The sequence below is a fragment of the Crocuta crocuta genome, unplaced genomic scaffold (genome assembly GCF_008692635.1).
Source record: "Crocuta crocuta isolate KB4526 unplaced genomic scaffold, BGI_CrCroc_1.0 scaffold123, whole genome shotgun sequence".
Classification (NCBI taxonomy): domain Eukaryota; kingdom Metazoa; phylum Chordata; class Mammalia; order Carnivora; family Hyaenidae; genus Crocuta; species Crocuta crocuta.
This window is the reverse complement of record NW_027528865.1, coordinates 2,294,742-2,313,772: the sequence shown is the minus strand read 5'-3', so window position 1 is coordinate 2,313,772 and position 19,031 is coordinate 2,294,742. Positions and strand designations below refer to the sequence as shown.

Sequence of the window (19,031 nt, the reverse complement as noted above, 5' to 3'; positions counted from 1 at the left end):
CCAGAGCAGCAGGGTGCTGCCGCGCTCAGGCCCCCGGGGGACAGTCTGCTGCTGGGGAAGGTCTGAGTCCCAAGATTTGTGTGAAGCTGCAGACGACTTAGAACAGCCCAGACGGTCCAGAGCAGAATCGGAGTGCTCGCGCTCCCAGACTACAGGACTTGCCCTAAAGCTGCGCTAATCGAGTCGGTGTGGTATTGGTGTGGGTGGGCAGACCCGGTCCGCAAACACAGCACAGAGTCCAGAAATGGATCCGTGTGTTACAGCCACTGGGTTTTGGACAAAGACACCAACATGGAGAAGAAAGGCCGGATGCCAGTGCAGCTGGGGGCCTGGGGGCGGAGAGTGAGTCTTGACCCCGTCCTCACACACACACACACACACACACACACACACACACACTCATTTGAGATGCGCCGTGGGCCTGAATGTGGAAACTCAGAGTCCAGAGCTTCTAGAAGACTGTGGAGCAGGCAGGGACCCCTATGGGCCTGGTAGGCACAAGCCACAAAGATAAAAGCGGCAAAGTGCACTTAAGTTCTGCCCGTCAGAAGATGCCCAGTGAAGCGGACGGGAGGCCACAGGCCAGGAGAGAGTGTGTGTGGTATGTAAACCCGACGGGATTTACGTGCAAAGCATGCAAAGTGTGCAAAGAGTTCCACGGCTCAGTAAAAAAATGTATGAGACACTTGAACGGGTCTTTAATGAAAGACCTATAGGTGGCCAATGAGCAAATGAAAAGTTGCCCATGACGACCCGTCATCGGAGAGATGGAAATCAGAGCCTTGGCGACTCGCCACACGCCCACCACGTGACTTAGACTGAAGGAGGCTGACAGCATCATGTCGGGGGGCAGGACGCTGTTGTGCAACAGTCCAGCCACTTCGGAAAACTGTTGCACTTATTTTTTTTTTTTTATGTTTATTTTTGCGAGAGTGTGAGTGGGGGGAAGGGCAGGGACGGGTACACAGAGGATGCCAAGCAGGCTCCATGCTGTGAGTGCAGAGCCCCACGCAGGGCTTGAACTCACGCACGGTGAGATCATGACCTGAGCCGAAATCAAGAGTTGGATGCTTACGTGACTGAGCCACAAATGAAGCCTGTGTCCCTGTGATCTTCAGTTCCCGCCTCCATCGTAGCTTTTCGAGAGAAACGAATGCCTTTGTCCATCACGACCGTGGGAGCACGTTTACAGTGGCGCCGTTCACTCACGGACGGAGAAGGGAAGGAGCCGCCATCCGTCAGGCGGGGAGCGGATACAAACTGCAGTGTAATCGGCAATGCGATACTTCCCTGGAGTGAAAAGGGATAAACCACCGATCCTCTCAGTAACGGAGATGAATCTCTAAAGAATCATGAAGAGGCCAGTCCCAGAAGTCCCCGCAGCCTCTGGGTGCACCTGTGGGAAGGTCAAGCTCCGGAGAATCCCGGAGGTGACAGGAGTCCGCGTGGTCACCCCTGGTGGCTGCCGGGGGGGTGGGGGGCCACCAGGACCCTTGGGCCTCCATCTGGGTAGTGGGCTTGTAGGTGGGCACAGGCCTGTGTAAACAGACCGGGAGGTCTGTCCGTGCATTTTAACACATCCGAAGTGTGTCCCAGGAAAACCTGGGGACCCCCTGCACCGGAGCTCAGCTCCACCTGCACGGGTGGCCTGGCCCCACTGCTCTGGTGCCAGACGGGGAGGACACGGTGTGTGGGTGTCTCGGGACAGGTGGCGACTCGTCATCTTCTGGTGGTCCATGGCCACTGGGTAACTAGTTACTTGTTAACTAGTTTTCCCTTCTATCAGACTGTGTCTCCAAATGTAAGTTTTGTCTTAAAAAAAAAAAAAAAGTCTGCCCAGCCTTCCTCCGTCCCTGAGCTCAGGGCCCCCGCTTGTCCCTGAGCCCAACTCTGCCCGGCCTTGACAACCCAGGCTTCCAGGCTGTTCTGGTCTCTTGCTACGTCTGAGCTGCTTTGGGGACCCACCCGAAGTCTCCGTATCCTTTGAGCCTGGTATACAGCAAGCACACAAGCAGTGCACGCTCTCATGGTGGAGGCTATGCAGTTAGAAGGACCACAGCCTGAGGGTGGCCTTTCCAAACCCTCCTGAAATGTGTCTCCCCAAAGCCCGGGATAAACGGGAGCCTGTGGAGGGACCTGGCCCCGCCCACACGGATTTCAGCCCGTGGACACCAGGTCTGACTTCTGGCTTCCAGATCTACGAGAAAATAAACGTGACATAGTCGGCCACCCAGGTTGCGACCCTCTGTCATGGCAGCCACGGGACACTAGTGCGTCAGTTGAGCATTTTACAGCAAGCCGCGCAGGTCAAACCACGTCTGAGGCTGGGCCGCTCTGGTGTGGACCCTCCAGAGGGGGGCTTGGGGGTCCTCACCACTGCCGGGAGCCCCTCTGCCCGAGCTGGCATTTCCTCTCTGACACGGCCCCTCCCTCGCAGTGCCCTTGGCCGCAGGGACGTCTTAGGCCACCAGGGTACAGCTCTGTGTGGCTGGTCATGGTGCGGGCCACCAGGACGGCAGAGGGGAGGTGCCGAGGAGGATGTCTGCCGGTCCGTGACTGTCCCCCCCCCCGGCCCTCCCTGCAGGCCCGTGCCCTGTGCCCCCGCCTCTGCCACCTGTTCAGACGAGCTCCTGGCCGACAGCCTCTTAGTTTCCATGACAACCATCCCAGAGATTACAGGGAGGGAAGGGCAGGGCGGGGCAGACACAGGTGCTGCTCCAGGTGCGGCGAGCCTGCCCTTCCTGCCTGGTCCCTCAGCACGCTCCCCTGCCAGACCCCGTGCTCGGGGGCCGCTCTTCCGAGACCCCTACCGGCTCTGGCGGGCGTCTCCTCCACGGGGCCCATCAGCCTTGAGCGGTGGCGGGGGGGAGGCAAGGTCACTCTGGGATGCAGGTCCAGGGACCGCTGTGGGTGCCAGGGCCGTGTGAAGAGGGAGGGACAGTTGGGTGGGTGTGGGCCCGCTGGGCTCAACACCGTGGTCAGAGTCACCACCAGCCTGCCCTCTACTGAGCTAACAAATGCCCGTACCACCCGAGCCAGTTCGTGTGGCTTTTCTGCACTGAGACGCATGCCCCCGTCTGAGCCAGTTTCTGAGAGCGGGGATGACACCTCCTTCCCGGTGGTGGGTGGGGGTCTCAGAAATGAGAGCAGCCCCTTCGTAGCGGCCCCCCATGGCTCAGGAGTGACATGCCCGCCGGCTACCTGGGGGCGAGGGGTGTGTGCTCTCTGCACACACTCCTCACACCGCACGCGTGCTCTGCTCATTCGGTCACAGGGGCACACGGGCCTGGACGACGGGGGGCAGCTGGGCCCCCAGTGCCACATGCCTCCTGGGCTGTCCTGAGTGCTCAGGGCACTTGGCCTCTGTCTCCTCTCACTCCATCTCCCCACCTGCCCACAGTGCAGCTGGTGTCGGCCCCAGAGACCTGCAGGGACTTGCTCGGTCACAAGCTTCAGGAAGGCAGAACTGGACTAAAACCCGGGTCTTAACTCCAGCCAGACTGGTCACACTCCCGCTGCTGCCCCTGGGTCTTCTCAGCTGGGCTGGGGGGCTCCTCCCAACCACGCCCTGACAAGCGCTGGGAACACGGCAGGGATAGCCAGGGAGGTCGCTGCCCTGCCAACACGGGGCGACATCACAACATGTAAATGTTAAGTCACTAAGTTGTTCTAAAGAATCAAATACGCTCCGTGAGGAGAGACTGGGGACATAGGAGGGTCCCGCATGGGAAAGCTTTTCTCACAGAGAAGTCGGAAGATTCGGGAGCTCAGGGGGGCTGGGCCTCACCCCTCCCTGTCCCCACTGTGGTCTCTAAGGTAAATGTCCAAGCAGACCGTGCATTCCTAGAAAGGCAGAATTTCCTGCGGACGTTTCCCGAAGCCGCGGGCAGCAGCGCCCGGCAGTGGGAGGGTCAGCACCGCGGACAGCGCCCTGCAGGCGGCCAGCCAGGAGGGGGGGACCGTGGGGGACCTTGGGGGACGTCCTGCGCTGGTGAGCGTGTGTGCCTGGGGCTTGGCTGCTGAGTTGGTGGCGTTTGCGGGTGTGTGACGGGGCATGCGTGTTGGGAGGGTGGAGGGAGAAGCCAGCGACTCAGGCCTGCGCGAGTGACCCCGTACCACTCACTGCCTCTGCCCTTCAGTGGGCGTCCGGAGCCCATGCTCCCTGTCAGTCCTGAACACCCGTATTTGGTCTAATGCTGCTGTCCTGATGGCTCATGTGGCCGTCAGTCACCAACGTGCCCCTCCCCCCATTCTGATACGACCCCTGAGGGCCTTAGTCAGGACAAGGTTACTGCCACCCCAGCCTCAGGAGCCACCGGCCGGGGCAGCAGGTGCGGAGCCGTGGGCACTCACTGTGGGACGGGCCCTCTGCGGGAGCTTCTTAAGGAGGGGGCTGGCTCGCCCTGCCCCCCACCCGGGGACCCGGGGACTGAGGCCCCTTCCGTCTCTGGAGAGGCTGCTGAGAGCCACGGACTGGAGGGTGTGGAGTCATCATCGTGCCTGTGCACTGGCCCTGGGTCTGAGGTGCCGCAGGGCTGTGCGCGGAGAGGGGCCCTGGGCGCTGCGGGGCGGGGCCCGGGTTAGCCGGCCAGCACTCCCGCTCACGGGAGGGGCCCAGGAAGGCCGCTGCCCGAGCCTGGTGGCATGTGGGGGCGGGGCTCACAGTGGGCAGTGGGATCTGTGCTCTACACGGTCTTTGGGAACAGTTACAAGACCCAAACGGCCTAAGTCAGCCATTGTCGTCGTCCGTGGAGTTGGGTGTCGGAGCGTTTCCTGCACGTCTCACGTGAGACGCCGTGTGAAGGCGTCAGGTGCCTGGCGGAGAGCCCGGCGCCTTCCTCCCGCCCCCCCGGCCTCGGGCTGTCGGCACAGGGCATCTCCTGGGGACACCGGCTGGGCAGGTGGCGGCGGGTGGGCACACCTCAGGAGGAATGTGTGGGAAGAAGGAAGGGCGACCTTTCCTCAGGCCACTCAGGGTCTGGGGTCAGATGGGAAGGGAGGTGGGGACACGGGCTCCCTGCTCTCACGAGGCAGAGCCCAGTCTGTGTCCATCTGTTAAAACTGGGTTCAGATTAGACGTCTATTTCTCTCGTTAAAACAGCTGCAAGGTGGGCATTCCAGGACAGAGGTAAGGGCGCCACCGGCCACTGGTCCGTCCATCAGCCGCACTGTCTTGTCGCTGGGAGGCAGGCAATGGCTCGTGGCACCTCGACTTGGAATGTGGGAGTTTCTCGCTTCGTGCTGCATCTCACGGCCTCTCCCTTCCCCCTTAGAACACACCCCCCCAGTGTCCACTCGAAGCCCTGATTAAGCCCTAGACCCACCCCTCCTGGTCTCATCCTGAGCTCTACACCGTCCACGTGTGGCTGTGCCGTGGGCGGCCAGAGCCGAGAGCAAGTNTCTGCTGCCTGCCCTCCCCCAGGTCCGCCTGCGCCTGCACGCTGGTCTTCCCTCTGCTCCTGCCCCCGTCCATCCTCAAGCCCTGGCCCTTCCTAATCGGATCAAGGAGTGTTTCTCAGCCGCTGCCCTCCCCGAGGCCCCAGCGAGGCTGGCCTTGACCTCTTGCTAGCAGGGCAGGCTTCGGATTGGTAGTTGGCCTGCCCCTGAGGCCGTGGCCCTNGGGGGGGCCGGAGGCAGGGCTGCCTTGGGCCTCTGGGCAGCTGCCTGTGTCCCGTCTGCCTGGCCCAGGGTCCCCTAGGGGGCAGGACCAGGCCTCCTCAGGCCCTCAGGGTGGGTTGTCACCTGGTGGGGGAGCCAAGACCCCTGGGGCTCTGGCAGCGCACCCTGTGAAGGGACCGAATGCACTTCCTGGGCCTCCAGGGAAGGGGTCCTGGCTTCCCAGAGGCCCACGCTGGACTTCGTGGTTATTTTTCTGCCTCCTGGACGAGCAGCCCTCTGCTAGGGAGCTGGGTATGGGAGGCTGCCCTTAAGCCGAGTCTCCCCCTCACCCCCCAGGGTCTCACCCCGGGGGTCTGATTATAAGGAGTTTGTGCCCTTCCACCCCCTACTGCCTGTCCCAGGCCCAAAGCACTAGCCTAATTATGCATGTAATTAGCTGCTTGGCACCCTCAAAATTAGCAAGTGGCTAATTGTGCCTGTAATTATCAACTGCACCCGTAATTAACCGTGTGAGTGACTTTTTGTTATGCATGTTATTGCGGATGCAAATCTGTGCCTAAGTAAGAGGCGGGTGGGAGTCAGCTCTGCTAGGGGCTGGGGCACAGGGAGCAGCCTGCCAGGCTCAGGTCAGACTGTGCCACTTGGTAGCAGGTGAGCCAGGTGGCCACGCAGCCTTTCTGAACTCCTTTTCCTCGAGGAGGGCAGCCTGGTCGGGTGTGGGTGTGTGGCCTCTGCCAGCCAGTGCTGCTCTAGAGCTAGAGGCTCACTGTGTGGCGGGGAAAGTGTGAGCCACCCCTGGGGCTGCAAGCCAGGAGGCCAGGGACACTGGGTCATGTGACCGGGCTTGGCCAATCAGAGGGCTTCCGAGGACCACCCTGCGCAGCTGAGTTCCCAGCAGATGAAGAGCCGCTGCAGCGGGGAGGGGGCCAGCGCCTCGAGACCACCCAGCAGGGCATGGGACTCTCAAGTAGACCCGGGCCGTCCGCGGCATTGCAAAGGCAGGAGAACCCAGGGCTTGATGTGTAACTTCTAGAACCTGGAAACGTTTGCACTACGGCCTGTGGGCCTTCGTTTGTACGCTTTCGCTGGCCTCACACAGGTAAGGAGTGGCTGGTTTTGTTCACGTGCGTGCTCCCCGAGCCCAGAACTGTGCCTGGGACACAGCAGGGGCTCCAGAAATGTCCGCTGGACGAACGGATCCCACTATCAACGCCGAGGCCCCGGGTCCGGCCGCCTGCTGTCGGGGGGCACCACTGGCTTCTCGAAGGCACGGAGAAACACAAGCCAGGTTGAGGCCGACTATTTCAAAGGGGGACTTTATTGACTCGCCGGGAGCAGCGCCAGCGCCCCGCCTCCGCTCCAGCACGCTGCTCGCTGTGGAACCGACCGCCCGGCACTAAAAACACACTGAGAAAACATCGATGCTCTTCCCTTCTTTTCTTTTTTCCTTTTTTTTCTTTTTTTCTTTTTTTTGGTACAAAATGATACAAACAACAATACAAAATAGTTGTGCTGTTGACGGTTACAAAAAAAGTTGGGGCGTTGCCTAACTGCGCGGTGCTGGGAGTCGCAGTGGGACACGTCACACTCCGGTATCTTTCCCCAAAACAACCACAGTCATGCGGGCTGCTACACATTTTGTCCATTTTCAGAAAGAAACATGCAAAAAACAAAAATCAGAACGGGAAAAGGAGAGAAAAGAAAAAGCAAAACGCGTTCCAATTATACACAGAGTGGCTCCCGCCGTGTGGCCGCTGGGCAGGGCCGGCCCGGACGAGCGCCGGGCCGTGTGGGCTGGTCCACGGGATGCGCTGTGTGTGGGAGACTTTCTTTTCAGGTTTTTTGGTGCTTTTTTTTCTTTTTTTAGCACCGACAAACACGGAGACTCCCCTAACTTTGTACCTTGCAGAAGACAGAGGTGCCATCTCAAAGGACCATGTGTGTTGGCCAGTGCTCATGCTAGGGAAACTGAGGCAATTCGAGGACCTGACGTTTGGCCGTTACCCTGACGCTTTGGTGGTGGGAGGCCCAGACACGGTGGGGGGGGTCCTTGGCTGGGGTGCGCGCCAACCACTGCCTCGTTCTTGCCTCCGCCCCGCAGCACAGCTGTGTCCTGTCCACAGAACGAAACCCCCTACGGAAAGGAAACTGTGCCCTAGCACTTTGCAGCGTCTGGGCCTCCGTGACCCTGATCATGGGCACATGGTGTCTACAAGCTACGTGAGAGAAGCGTTTGACACTGCTTGCACACTGAGCTAACGCTAACTTGACCTCGGGACCTGTTCCGAGGTGGATGTGGGAGGGCGCGGGAACCCCCTCTTGCTCTGGCCCCCAGGGACCGCAGGGGCGAGTGAGAGGGGCAGCTGTCTAGACATTTTGGAGCAGGGATGGCGCGAGAGGTCCCCCATCAACACCCCCCAGCTGGCTGCCACAGCCTCAGCCTGCAGGATTTAGACCGAGTGGTGGTGAGGGGCAGGGGTGTGGGGTGAGGAGGCAGGGGACACAGGCACCTATGCCGGGGTCCACGGGATCGGTGTGCAGGAGGCCGGGTCCTGGGCCGGGCCTGGCACATCTGTCCCTGAGGAGAGCCCAGGGCCTTGGGGACCCAGGGGTGGACTCTGGACTTCAGAGAAGAGCCCACAGCTGCCTCAGCGCCTGGACCGTGTTCACACTCAGAAGTTCGACAGGTGGATGAACTTTCCAAAAACAAACAAAACACAGAAGATTCCGACTCACCTCCACTAGCCCTGACCCCACCAGCAAGCCCTCGAATGGCCACGCCCCCAGACGCCGGGACAGTCCTTGGCTGGGCCCAACGCATCTGTGTGGCTCAGCTTTGGACAGCGGTCCTGGCCTCCGCCCCTTGCAGACCAGCCCCCCACCCCGACCCTGTGAGACTGCGGTCTGCACGGAGGGGGCATCCAGTGTGACACGGTGACTGCCTTTGTCCCTCCCTTCCTCCCCAGGCAGGCGGGACAGGGTCAGGGACAGAGCCTGCTACAGGCTCGCCACCATCAGGCCACACACGAGCGCTCACGGCCTCAGCTGAGCTCTGGGAGAACGCGGAGTTGGCGAAGGGTCTGGTGTGGGGCGGAGCCCTGCCCTCCAGTGGGGACAAACCCAGGCTCACTGCACACACGGACCCTCAGGGACACCTCTGAGGCCAAAGTTGTTTGGAAAAGAGGGTGATCATAGGCAAGAAACAGGTCATAGACCGAGACTGCATCAAAGAACCCCAGACCCCAGACGGATGGCACGGAGAGCAAGCTGAGTGCCCACCCCCCAGGCCCTCAAGGCTTTGCCTGACCCAGGGCTCCAGGGCGGGAAACTGCCCCCAAGTGTATCCCAATGCCAAGTCCCGCCCAGGGCCAGCGCACCCTTCGCCCCCTTTCTTGGGGAGCCTGTGAATAGACCCGGGTTCTCCCACGAGGCTGTCTTGTCCTGCAGGGGCCCAAGGAACCTCTTCTCACCCAGCAAGCAAACACGGCGAGGTCTCCCCAGTGGGTCTGGGGACACGGCGCCTTTCACTGTCCTGCGGAATGGACTCTTGAGTCCGGTGTGTGCGTCAGACCTGCCCGTGCAAAGGGCTGTTCCAACTCTGAGAGTCGGCAGCTGCTCAGGGCTGACCTGAGTCCGGAGGAAAGGAGACAGGCTGCTGCTCCAGGTGGGCGCCGTCCAGACGCGCCTGGGGGACAGACGGCGCAGCGACGTCGGGACAGCCGGGCCACTCGGAGCGTGTCTTTGCCGTGCACGTGAGCTCAGCAGCAGCAGGGACTCGGACGCAGAAAGGCTGCGGCTCGTGCGGTTCCCAGCCCTGCCTGCCGTCGGCACGGCCCTCGGGGTGGCTGGCCGCGCCCAGTTCTCGGGGGCTGGTCCTCTGACGGGGTCCTTCAGGAATCCAATCGTGAGGGGTGGAGGGCTCGAGGCAGGGTGTCTGGGGATGCCGGCTGGTTTGGGCTGTGGCTTACGGGGACGCCGTACTCTTCCGGACCAAAGGCAACAGGGACTTGGGCGGAGTTTGGGGCAACAGTCGTCTCTGGGGGCGGGACCCGGGGACAGCCGAGGGCAGAGAGGGTGAGCATCAGGGAAACCCCTTGGAGCCCTCCCCACCCCAGCTATTTACAGCGTCTGGCGTCAGAGGGCCGCCAAAGACGCAGGGAAAGCCAAGTGCACACAGTGGTGTGTTTGGTGGACAGGCCCGCCTCCGCCCCTGGGGAACGTTCTGCGGCTGGGCGTCCTACATCCCTCCAGCCTCACGGACACCTGAGGGCTCAGGAGACCCCGACCGTGTAGAGCAAGACTGGAGAACTCAGAAGGGCGGATGGGATTTGGACCCCAAACTGTTAAGCAAATTTTGTTAAGCAAATCACCCACTTAAGAAAAAAAAAGACACAGTCTCCCCGATTCCTTAATTGGTGCCTTCAGAGCGGGACTGGCTGGGGCTGGGGGCTCCCAGGACGGGGTTGGGGGGACGTACGTGGTCTGTCTGCTTGCTCTTAGTCACTCCTGAGTTTGAGGGAATCTGATACATGTACCAAAAGGCACTTTCTTTTTTTGTTTTTAAAAACAGTGCTTCTGTTCTAGGAAATTCAAGTTAAGACAGAGTGCCTCCCGCTCTCCCGGCGCCAGCCCGCTGCTGCGGTGGGCCGTGCGCGCCGCGGGCCGGGCCGCGTTCGTGCCAGACAGCTCACTGTTGGGGGGGCTGGGGCGGGGAGGGACCCCTAACACACCACTGAGGGACACGTCCGTCCGCAGGGGGCCGGCAGCCCGGCGCCCCCACAGGCCCCCCCGGCCGCTCAGTCCTCCTCGCCGCCTCCGTACATGTCCGCCAGCTTCTTGAACCTGGGCCCCCAGTCGTTCAGGTAATCGTAGTCTTGGTCCCCGGAGCTGGACGAGTTCAGGGAGCTGACGGAGCCCGCGGTGGAGCCGCTGCCTTCGTAGTCGAAGACCAGCAGGGAGTCGTAGGGGGGAGCTGTGGGGTCATTGTCGGCGGCTCGGAGGCCCTGGGTCACAGAGACACGGGGTGAGGGGTGTGGGACACGGGGCGCCCAGGAGAGGGGCTGGGGCGCAGGCCAGGCAGCTGCGGTCCGCGGGCTCTGTGTGCAGGAGGTTCTCAGTAGGCGCTGCCCTGTCTAACCTCGGGGCCTCAGAGAACTGAGTAGGGGTGGGGTTCCAGGAAGCGGGAACCGGGACAGGGCACAGAGGGCTGGGTGGGGCCTGGGGGCAGCCCCTCCCCAGGGGGCAGACGGGCCGTGATCCCATGTCACTGCCACACGGAATGTGACCCTGAGGTGGCCAGAGGTCAGAAATCTCAAGTTGTCATGTTCCCTGTCCCCCCAATGAACAAAACTGGGTGACGCAGCAGGTGTGGCCAGAGCCCCTCTCCTGCACCCCTGCCCCAGGGGTCCCTCCTCCGGGACCCTGCGGGTGGTGGGTGTACACCCCTGCTCCTGAGCCCATGGGGGAGGGCTGCTGCCGGCCCTGGGTGTCCCCGTGGGGTGGCCTGGGTGCCCACTGCGGCCGCCGGATGCAGGACACACGTCACGGCCCAGCCCCGCCCTGGGAAGGGCGCCCTTATCAGCCCTCAGTAAGAATGGTTTGAAGTTGCCACGTTCACTTTTCTCTAAGAATTGCCTAAAACGGGCTTTTAGTCCTAGATCGGGGAAGACATGCTTCCTGGGGTTTTGAAATTTCATCCCATCCCAGGGAGTAGGCGGCGCCTCAGGCAGATCAGCTCAGGGCAGTTGTAGAAAAGCGACCTGCGGCTGGGACGGGAGGTGCTACCGGAACGTCCTGAGAATGTTCGTGTCTCTGCCCGCCCCCCCCCGCCCCCCCCATGGCCACACTCTGTTCAAGTCCGTTGTTTCATAGTTAGATCCTGGCATGGGTGGGGTACGCATGTCACCAGCCCCTCTTAATGCGGCAGCGTCAGGGAGCAGACGGGGGTACACACAGCGACCCTGCGGGGACAGGGCGGCCCCTGAGCCCCGGTCTGGCTCTGCCCCCTCGGCCCGGCCGCCCGCCCCACGCTGCCAGGGGGCTGGGGGGCGTTATGCTCAGTGGAGCGGCCCTGCTCGGGGTCTGGGCTCCGCCCGGAGCACCCACCTCGGTGATGAAGTCCCCAATGTCTCCCGGGTGCGGCACCACGGGCCTGACCGGGTACTGAGGCTNGGCCGCTCCTCCCCCCGCCGCACCCCCGGGGCCTTGCTCAGCACGTGCTCCATGGCCTCTGGCTGCTGCAGCTGGCTGAGGTCGTAGTCCTGGGGAGGGGCCGGGAGGGGGTACAGCGGGGGCCACAGGCAGGGCACCCAGCGTGCCTGCTCTCCCCACAGAGCCCGCTCCCCAAACTCATCCCAGTCCTGCCTGTGACCGCAGGCCGCCCTGGCCAGCCTGACGCTCCCCCCCCAGGGCCCGGGGACACCCCCCCAGCACACGCCTCCTTTGTTCCCGGGAACAGCCCCGGCTGGGGCTCCTGTTACCCTGTCTTAAGGCGGCACTAAGCTTTACTGGGGGGCACAGCNACTAACCAGCGCCTGAGGGGCCTGGCACCGCCCCGTTGTGGGCGCGGGCGGGTGGGCACAGGGTTGGGGTCCTGGCTAAGCAGGGAGAGCAGAGTGGGGGCGCCGTGCCAGCCCCAGGTGCAGGGGCGGCGGGGAGGGAGGCCAGGGCGCGGGCGCCTTCGCACCGGGAGGGGGGAAGAGGCCGTCCGGCCGCGGCCCCTCGCCTCACCTGGTCCTCCTCGCCGCCCCCTTCCTCGTCGTACTTGAGGATGTTGTCGCGCACGTCGTCCTCGGGGTCGATGAGCAGCTGCTTCGTGTGGCGCTCCTTCTCCCTCCGCTTCATCCACACGACGAACAGCAGGACCATGGCTGTGGGGGGCAGCGCCNCCTGCGCGTGAGAGCAGGGGCGCCTGCGCGTGAGAGCAGGGGCGCCTGCGCGTGAGAGCAGGGGCGCCTGCGCGTGAGAGCAGGGGCGCCTGCGCGTGAGAGCAGGGGCGCGCACGCGCGGCTCAGCCGGACTCACTGAGCAGGATGACGATGCAGATGAGGATGGCCACGATGGCGCTGGTGCCCAGACCAGCCGCCGCCACGGCGCCAACCGTGGTGCAGTCACCGTTCTCGTCGCACGGGCACACCTTGACCTTGATGACCGATGTGTTGGACAGTGGGGGGTTCCCGGAGTCTGTGACGATGACGGGGACGTCGTACATCCCAGCCTCCAGGTAGAGGATGCGCAGGCTCAGCTGAGCATAGTCACCTGGCAGAGGGGGCGGGGCAGGCTTCGTTCAGTCTGCAGCCCGCGCGCCCGTACGGCAGGGCGTGAGGGCGCAGACACGGTCCGACAGCACGAAAGTCTAAAATACCTGTTTGGTTCCCGCACGTGCTAGATCACTCCATAAAGTGAAAAGACATTGGCAGTGCAAGAAAAGAGTGATTGCAGCGTGTAGGATGAAGTCACTTCCTTAATATGTAAAGAGTTCTACTAAGTCAATTAGAAAAAAAACCTCAAATAGGCAAGAGCATTGAACAATTAATGGAAGAAACAGCAAACGGCCAGTGAATAGATGAAGAAAGTGCGCTGGGAGTTAAGAGATGAAAACGGAAACCACGATTTTCGCTAACATTGGAAAAATGCTTTTTAAAACAGTGACATTCAGGGCTCCTGGGGGGCTCAGTCAGTTAAGCATCCGACTCAATTTCAGCTCAGGTCGTGCTCTCCTGGTTCATGGGATTGAGCCCTGCATCACATTCTCTCTCAAAATAAACATAAAAAAATTGTAAAACATAAACAATAATAACATTCAGGCGAGGGCTTGGGAAAACTCTCTTGCACTCCTGGGGAAGCCAGAAAGTGGTGTGACCTTTCCGGGTCCATCCTCGAGGTGCCAGACCACCTCAGAATCTGGATGCCCCTGTAAACAACAAATCCACACCTAGGGAAGTACCCTCAGGAAATAGATCGGTCGGGGTCCCACGGGTCGGAGGCCCGCGCGGGAAGCAGTCGCGGACACGAGTGGCTGGGGCTGCAGGATGTTGACGGCCGTGCTCGTTCTAACAGTGGGGCCGCCTTCGTGGCCCCCTCGGGACGGGCCGGAGCAGGGCCAGCGTCCTCAGCCTCGTGCGGCTCCCGTCTCCACCGCTCACTCTTCCGTGGGCCCCCTCGGGTGCCGCGCCCCAGCCGTGCCCCCTCACTGGAGCCTGAGGCGGGCTCACCGTTTAAGCGGGTGATGGTCCAGTTCTTGCGCACGGCGGCCGGGACAAAGGGCAGCTCGAAGACGTAGGGGCCGATGTTGGGGTCCACGTCGGCGTCGGCCGCGGTGATGTTGATGGCGTTCAGGCTGGGCTTCTCGCAGATCTGGGCCTCCTTGGGCAGCAGCTCCGGGGCGTTGTCGTTGATGTCGATTAGATAGATCTGGAGGGTCCCCGTGCCGCTGGCCGGGGGGATCCCTGCGGGACAGACACGGGGTGACCGTGCGGGGCCGCTCCTGGCACTCCACGGCCACAGGCACGCGGTGATGCACGTGGGATCCGCCCGGGGACAGACCACAGCCACGAACCTGCACTAACACCCGCTGTACAACACACACAGCCACTCAGCTGTGCCCAGCACACGGACAGAGTGCACGAGCACACAGCCACGCAGCGACGCCAGGACCTGCACCTGCCACACGTGCTCTCACACGCCCACACGCGCAACACAATGCACACACGCACGAACTCGCCCACAGCACAAACACAAACACACACTCTACCACACCGCTCACACAGGCATGCACACACTTGTACGCACACACACAGTTGCTCATAACATTCATGCACATGGACATGTGCGCGCGCACACACACATGCACACGCACACACATGCAATACTCATGCGCACACGCACGGTTGCCCACAGCACTCACGCATGCGCACACACACACACACGGTCGCACACAGCACTCATGCATGCTCACTTGCACACACACACACTCGCACACTCCTGCACGCACACACGGTTGTCCACAGCACTCTTGCGGAGCTCTACTGGTACGCGGCTGCAGAAGATGGTGCTCACACTCGGGACCCACACCCCTCCGGGACCCCGTGCGGCTGGCACCTGCTTCCTCCCTCTCTTCTGAGCCTGGGCTCCTTGGGGCACAGCCCTTCCTCCAGATCCTACGAGCCTGGGTGCAGCCTGTCCTGTTCATCTGCCCTCTACTTTCTGCTGCTTTGGCCACGGGTTCATTTAAAGCCACTTTCTAATCCAGCAGCTTGAGCTGCTGGAGGAGAGGCACCTCCAGCCCCCACAGCAGCGGGCACATCTCACGGTCGCTTCCAGGGCTGGGCTTTTGCAGGCCTGGTGGGTCAGGGAAGGCAGGAAGGAGGCTCGTGGGGGGTTATCGGGCCCCGGCTCCCACTTGCTATGGAATGAGGAAAAAGCCTTTGTGCGAGGGCGGTTCTTGCTCCTGAAGCCTTAGCTGTACTGCTGTCCTAAAACCCACCAGGCATAGGTCGGCCTCAGGACCTTTGCACAAGCTGCTGCCTAACTCTGGGACTCCCCTGCTGCCCCATCTTCCCCTGGCTTGTTCCTTCTGGTCCCATAGGTCTTGGCCCCACAGTCTCACAGCGCCCTCCCTCCCATGCCTCGTTTTGTTTTCTTCCAGAACTTGATTCCTGAAATTATTGGTTGACTTGTTTCTCATTCGTCTCGAGGGGGCAAGAGACTGCTGAGTTGTCCATCAATATCCATTTCATTTCCCTTTTTGTCCTTAAAAGAACTGGAGCCCCAGGTTTTACCTGGGGTCATCACTGCCCAGCCAGAAGACACGTTTCTCAACATCCTTTGCAATGAATTGTGACTTCATGGCTAAGTTCTGGCCTTTCTGAGCTGGGGGTGAAGTCCTTAGAAGGGCAGAAATGTGTCCCTGCCTTCCTTGGTCTTCCTTCTGTCTGCCGGCATGTGGTCGTGATGGCTGGAGCACCAGCAGCCATTGTGGACCATGCTGTAGCTCGCCGAGCCCACGCAGGTGGCCAGAGTGAGCCTGCTTTCTCAAACCGGGCCTGAGACCCAGGGCTGCCTGCCGCATCTTCTCTTATGTGAGAGGAAGGGAACCTCGCTCCTGCTGCAGTTTCTAGCACTGTTACACGGCTGAGCCTGTCGAGCTGACACACGGGCCCCTGGAACGTCAGACTTGTCTGTCCCGTCCCGCTGAGCAGTGGCGGCACAGAGCAGCTCATGGTAATGACAGCAGTGAAGGCCCTGCTGACCTGAGCCAGGCCCTGTTCCCAGTGCCCTGGGGGACACGAGCTCACTGATTCTCACACACAGCCCCAGCGGAGGAGGCAGGGTTACCCCACTTTGCAGAGGAGGCCACTGAGGCACGGAGTGGTCAGATCTCTTCCTACCACTACGTGGTGCTGGGACTGATTCCTGGCTCTAGATTCTTTCCTCTCCCCTGCTCCCTCTCCCCTCCCGTGCAGAGTCGGGTGGACACCCTGGGCTCTGGGCCTTGCCGGCTCCTGGGTCCCAGGCAGGTGGCCCTGGGGCCTGGAGTCCCAGCACCCAGATATCTGTCCACATCCCTTGGAAGGTCCAGTGCTCGTGAGCCTTCTTCCTGCCCCATACCAGCCCCACTGCTGCCGCCTCTGCTCAGCCCTCCCTCATCCCTGCCCGGCTCTCCGCACCCCTGCCCAGCTCTCTTCACCCCTGCTCGGCCCTCCCTCACCCCTGCGCAGCCCTCCATACCCCTCACTGCTGACCAGCCCTCCTCGCCTCTGCTAAGTCCTCCTCATCCCTCTCAGCCCTCCCTGCTGCTGTTCAGTCCTCCCTCACCTCCATCCAGCCCTACCTGTCCCTGCTCAGCCCTCTTCACCCCAGCCCAGTTCGCCTTCACTCTCACTACCCCAGGCTCCTTGGGGCTCCTCAGTCTGGCTCGGGGGCCTCGCTGTCACCCTTTCTGCCGTCACCCTCTCTGGGCTCCCAGAGCTCATGCCATTGGTATGTGGCTTCTCATAGGTGTGTCTGCCCTGCCTCTGGGGCCCCCTGTTCAGACTGAGGCTCCAGGGGCCTGGGTCAGGGGCCTGGGTCAGGGGCCTGGGTCAGGGGCCTGGGTTAGGGGCCTGGGTCAGGGGCGGTCAGAGCCACAAGGGGCTGCATCCCAGGGGCTGCTTAGGGGAGGCCCTCCCCTGCCCACCTGGGGGTCAGGCAGCCACCAGAGCTCCGAACAACGCCTGCCTGGGGGCATGAAGGGCCGCTCGCCCCCCTGCTTCCCTCCTCCACCTTCTCCAGGTGCCGGAGGGTCCCTGCTCGGGCTCCCTGTCATGGAGCCCGCGGCCCGGCGAGCACCTGGCAGTCACCCCCCGGAGTGGGACGTACCGTTGTCAGCCGCCAGGAAGGTGGCCTCATAGACGTTGTTTTTGATGTAGAGGGACTCGCGGTCAAGGACGGCTGCCGTGGTGATCTGGCCGTTGGTGGCATTAATGTGCAGCCAGTTCGCCGGGTCCGACAGCTTTGAGTATCTGCGGAGGGAGGAGGTGAGGGGGTGAAGGGGGGAGTGACCCCGAGCCCCCGGCCGCCCTGGCCACCAGGCCTGCCAGCCGGCACTTCGCAGGACACGGCCCTCGCGGGGCGCCTGCCTGGACCCGGGGCCTTCCCTGCAACGGCGGCTCGCAGACACTGTGGGGACAAGGACCCCAGGAGGCAGGTGCTCCCAGCGGCCCCCCCTCACAGACGGGGAGACTGAGGAACGGAGGGGTAATGACAGCCGGTAGACGAGCCTGACCAGGACTGGCCTGGCTTGGGACACGGCTGAATGTGGTGAAAACCTTCCGCCTTCCTGGGCGGAGACATGAGGGTGTGCGGCGTGCGGAGCGCCTCTACCCCTCGGGCCGGGGGGACCCCGCTGCCCCCAGGACCGGAGCTCCCGCTGCCCCTCCTGGCCACACGGCACAAGTCCTGGCCCACCTCACGGCCTGCTGCATGAACCGGTCGGGGTCCACTGCCGAAAACGTGGTCAGCACGGTGCCCGTGGGCACGCCCTCCTCCAGGCGGATCAGCTTGTGGTTCGAGGGGAAGTAGGGCGCCTCGTTGACGTCCATGACGGAGATGGTCACCCCCGCCGTAGACTGGAAGGACATCTGGATCCCGCTGGCCAGAGGCGCCTGGTTGGACACCATCACGGTCAGCATGAACGCCCTGTTCAGCTCGTAGTCGACGGCCTGGAACAAGAGAAGCCCCAGGGGCTGAGCTGGCGCAGTGCCCGCGGGGCTGTGGCTCGGAGGGTGGTGGCCGTGGGCTGGTTGGTGTGCGGCCACCGCCCCGCTCTGTGCCCAGGAGGCTGGTCCCTAGGGAGGCCGGCCGCAGGCTCCCTTGTCTCTGGCTTCGCACGGAGTTCGCCGACGGGAGGAGAGAGAGTTGGGGTAAAGGGCGCCCGCCGCGCCTTCCCATCATGCCGTGCGAGGGCAGTGGCGGGGCTCCTGGGGGCCGGGGGGCTCCCTGCGGCTCCCTCATCGGGTGCCGCTCCGTCCAGCCTGGCGCGGTCAAGGCCTCACTCTGTTCGTCCAGGGCTGCCCTGCTGGGTGCCATGGGGGGTCCTGTTCTGACCACCCAGCAGCCCCAGGTCGCTGACACACCGGGGCTATGGGTCCCTCCCTCTGTGCGTGGCTCCTGCATTAACATGAGTCCTGGTTACACCCTTTTGCGGCATCAAGAGCCTGACTGATAAACGCCAGAGCCCGGGGGGGCAGGGGGTGGGGTACGGAGGCCCTGGGGCCCTGACGCCTGTAACTGCACATAACGACCCAAAGGTGGGCTGCAGCAGCCTCACAGGAAGAGACACGACACGACACGTGACACGCGACACGACACACGACGTGACACACGACACGACACACGTGACATGACACACGACACACGTGACACGACACGACACACCACACGCGACACGTGACACGACACGTGGCGCACGACACGTCACGCGACACGCGACACGACGCCCTGCAGCAGCATTTCACAGCCTCCGTTCCGGCGNGAATTCGGGTTCGTGTCCGTATCTGTTCCTATTTGTGGAAAGGAAGCCGTAGGGGTGAAGCGCAAAAATACGTGAAAATGGTCCCCTGGCAGCTGGGGGACGGAGCGGGGTGGAGGGAAGGGCCGGGGGCACGAGTTGGCTGTGTGCACGTCACAGAGCTTTGACTCGGGCCCTGTGACACCTTACATGCCACTGGTAACACTGCGAGTAATGTCACACATGTGAAGCGATCTCTGAAGACTGTGAAGTCGACTACATACCACCCGGCAACGTGGGCTCAAGAAAACGAGCCCAGGTGACCAGGGGAATGGGGCTTGTTTGAAGGACAACGATCGTTGCAGAGACTTTAAACTTACTTGGTCTTCTTGCTGCTGGTAGTGATTTGGGGCTTGTTATCATT

The 19,031-nt window shown here is 62.3% G+C and overlaps 1 protein-coding gene across 1 annotated transcript in view; it reads right to left on the bottom strand.

Annotated features, from left to right (window-relative positions):
- Positions 1-9,960: 9,960 nt before the first annotated feature.
- The window catches only part of CDH4 (cadherin 4), a 132,038-nt gene continuing 122,967 nt past the window's right edge, over positions 9,961-19,031 (bottom strand). Inside the window, 8 exon segments of the mRNA XM_077756301.1 lie at positions 9,961-10,622; positions 11,725-11,789; positions 11,792-11,879; positions 12,349-12,488; positions 12,643-12,876; positions 13,833-14,066; positions 16,978-17,120; positions 17,566-17,819. Coding sequence (XP_077612427.1) covers positions 10,416-10,622; positions 11,725-11,789; positions 11,792-11,879; positions 12,349-12,488; positions 12,643-12,876; positions 13,833-14,066; positions 16,978-17,120; positions 17,566-17,819 — 1,365 coding nt within the window. The 3' untranslated portion in view covers positions 9,961-10,415.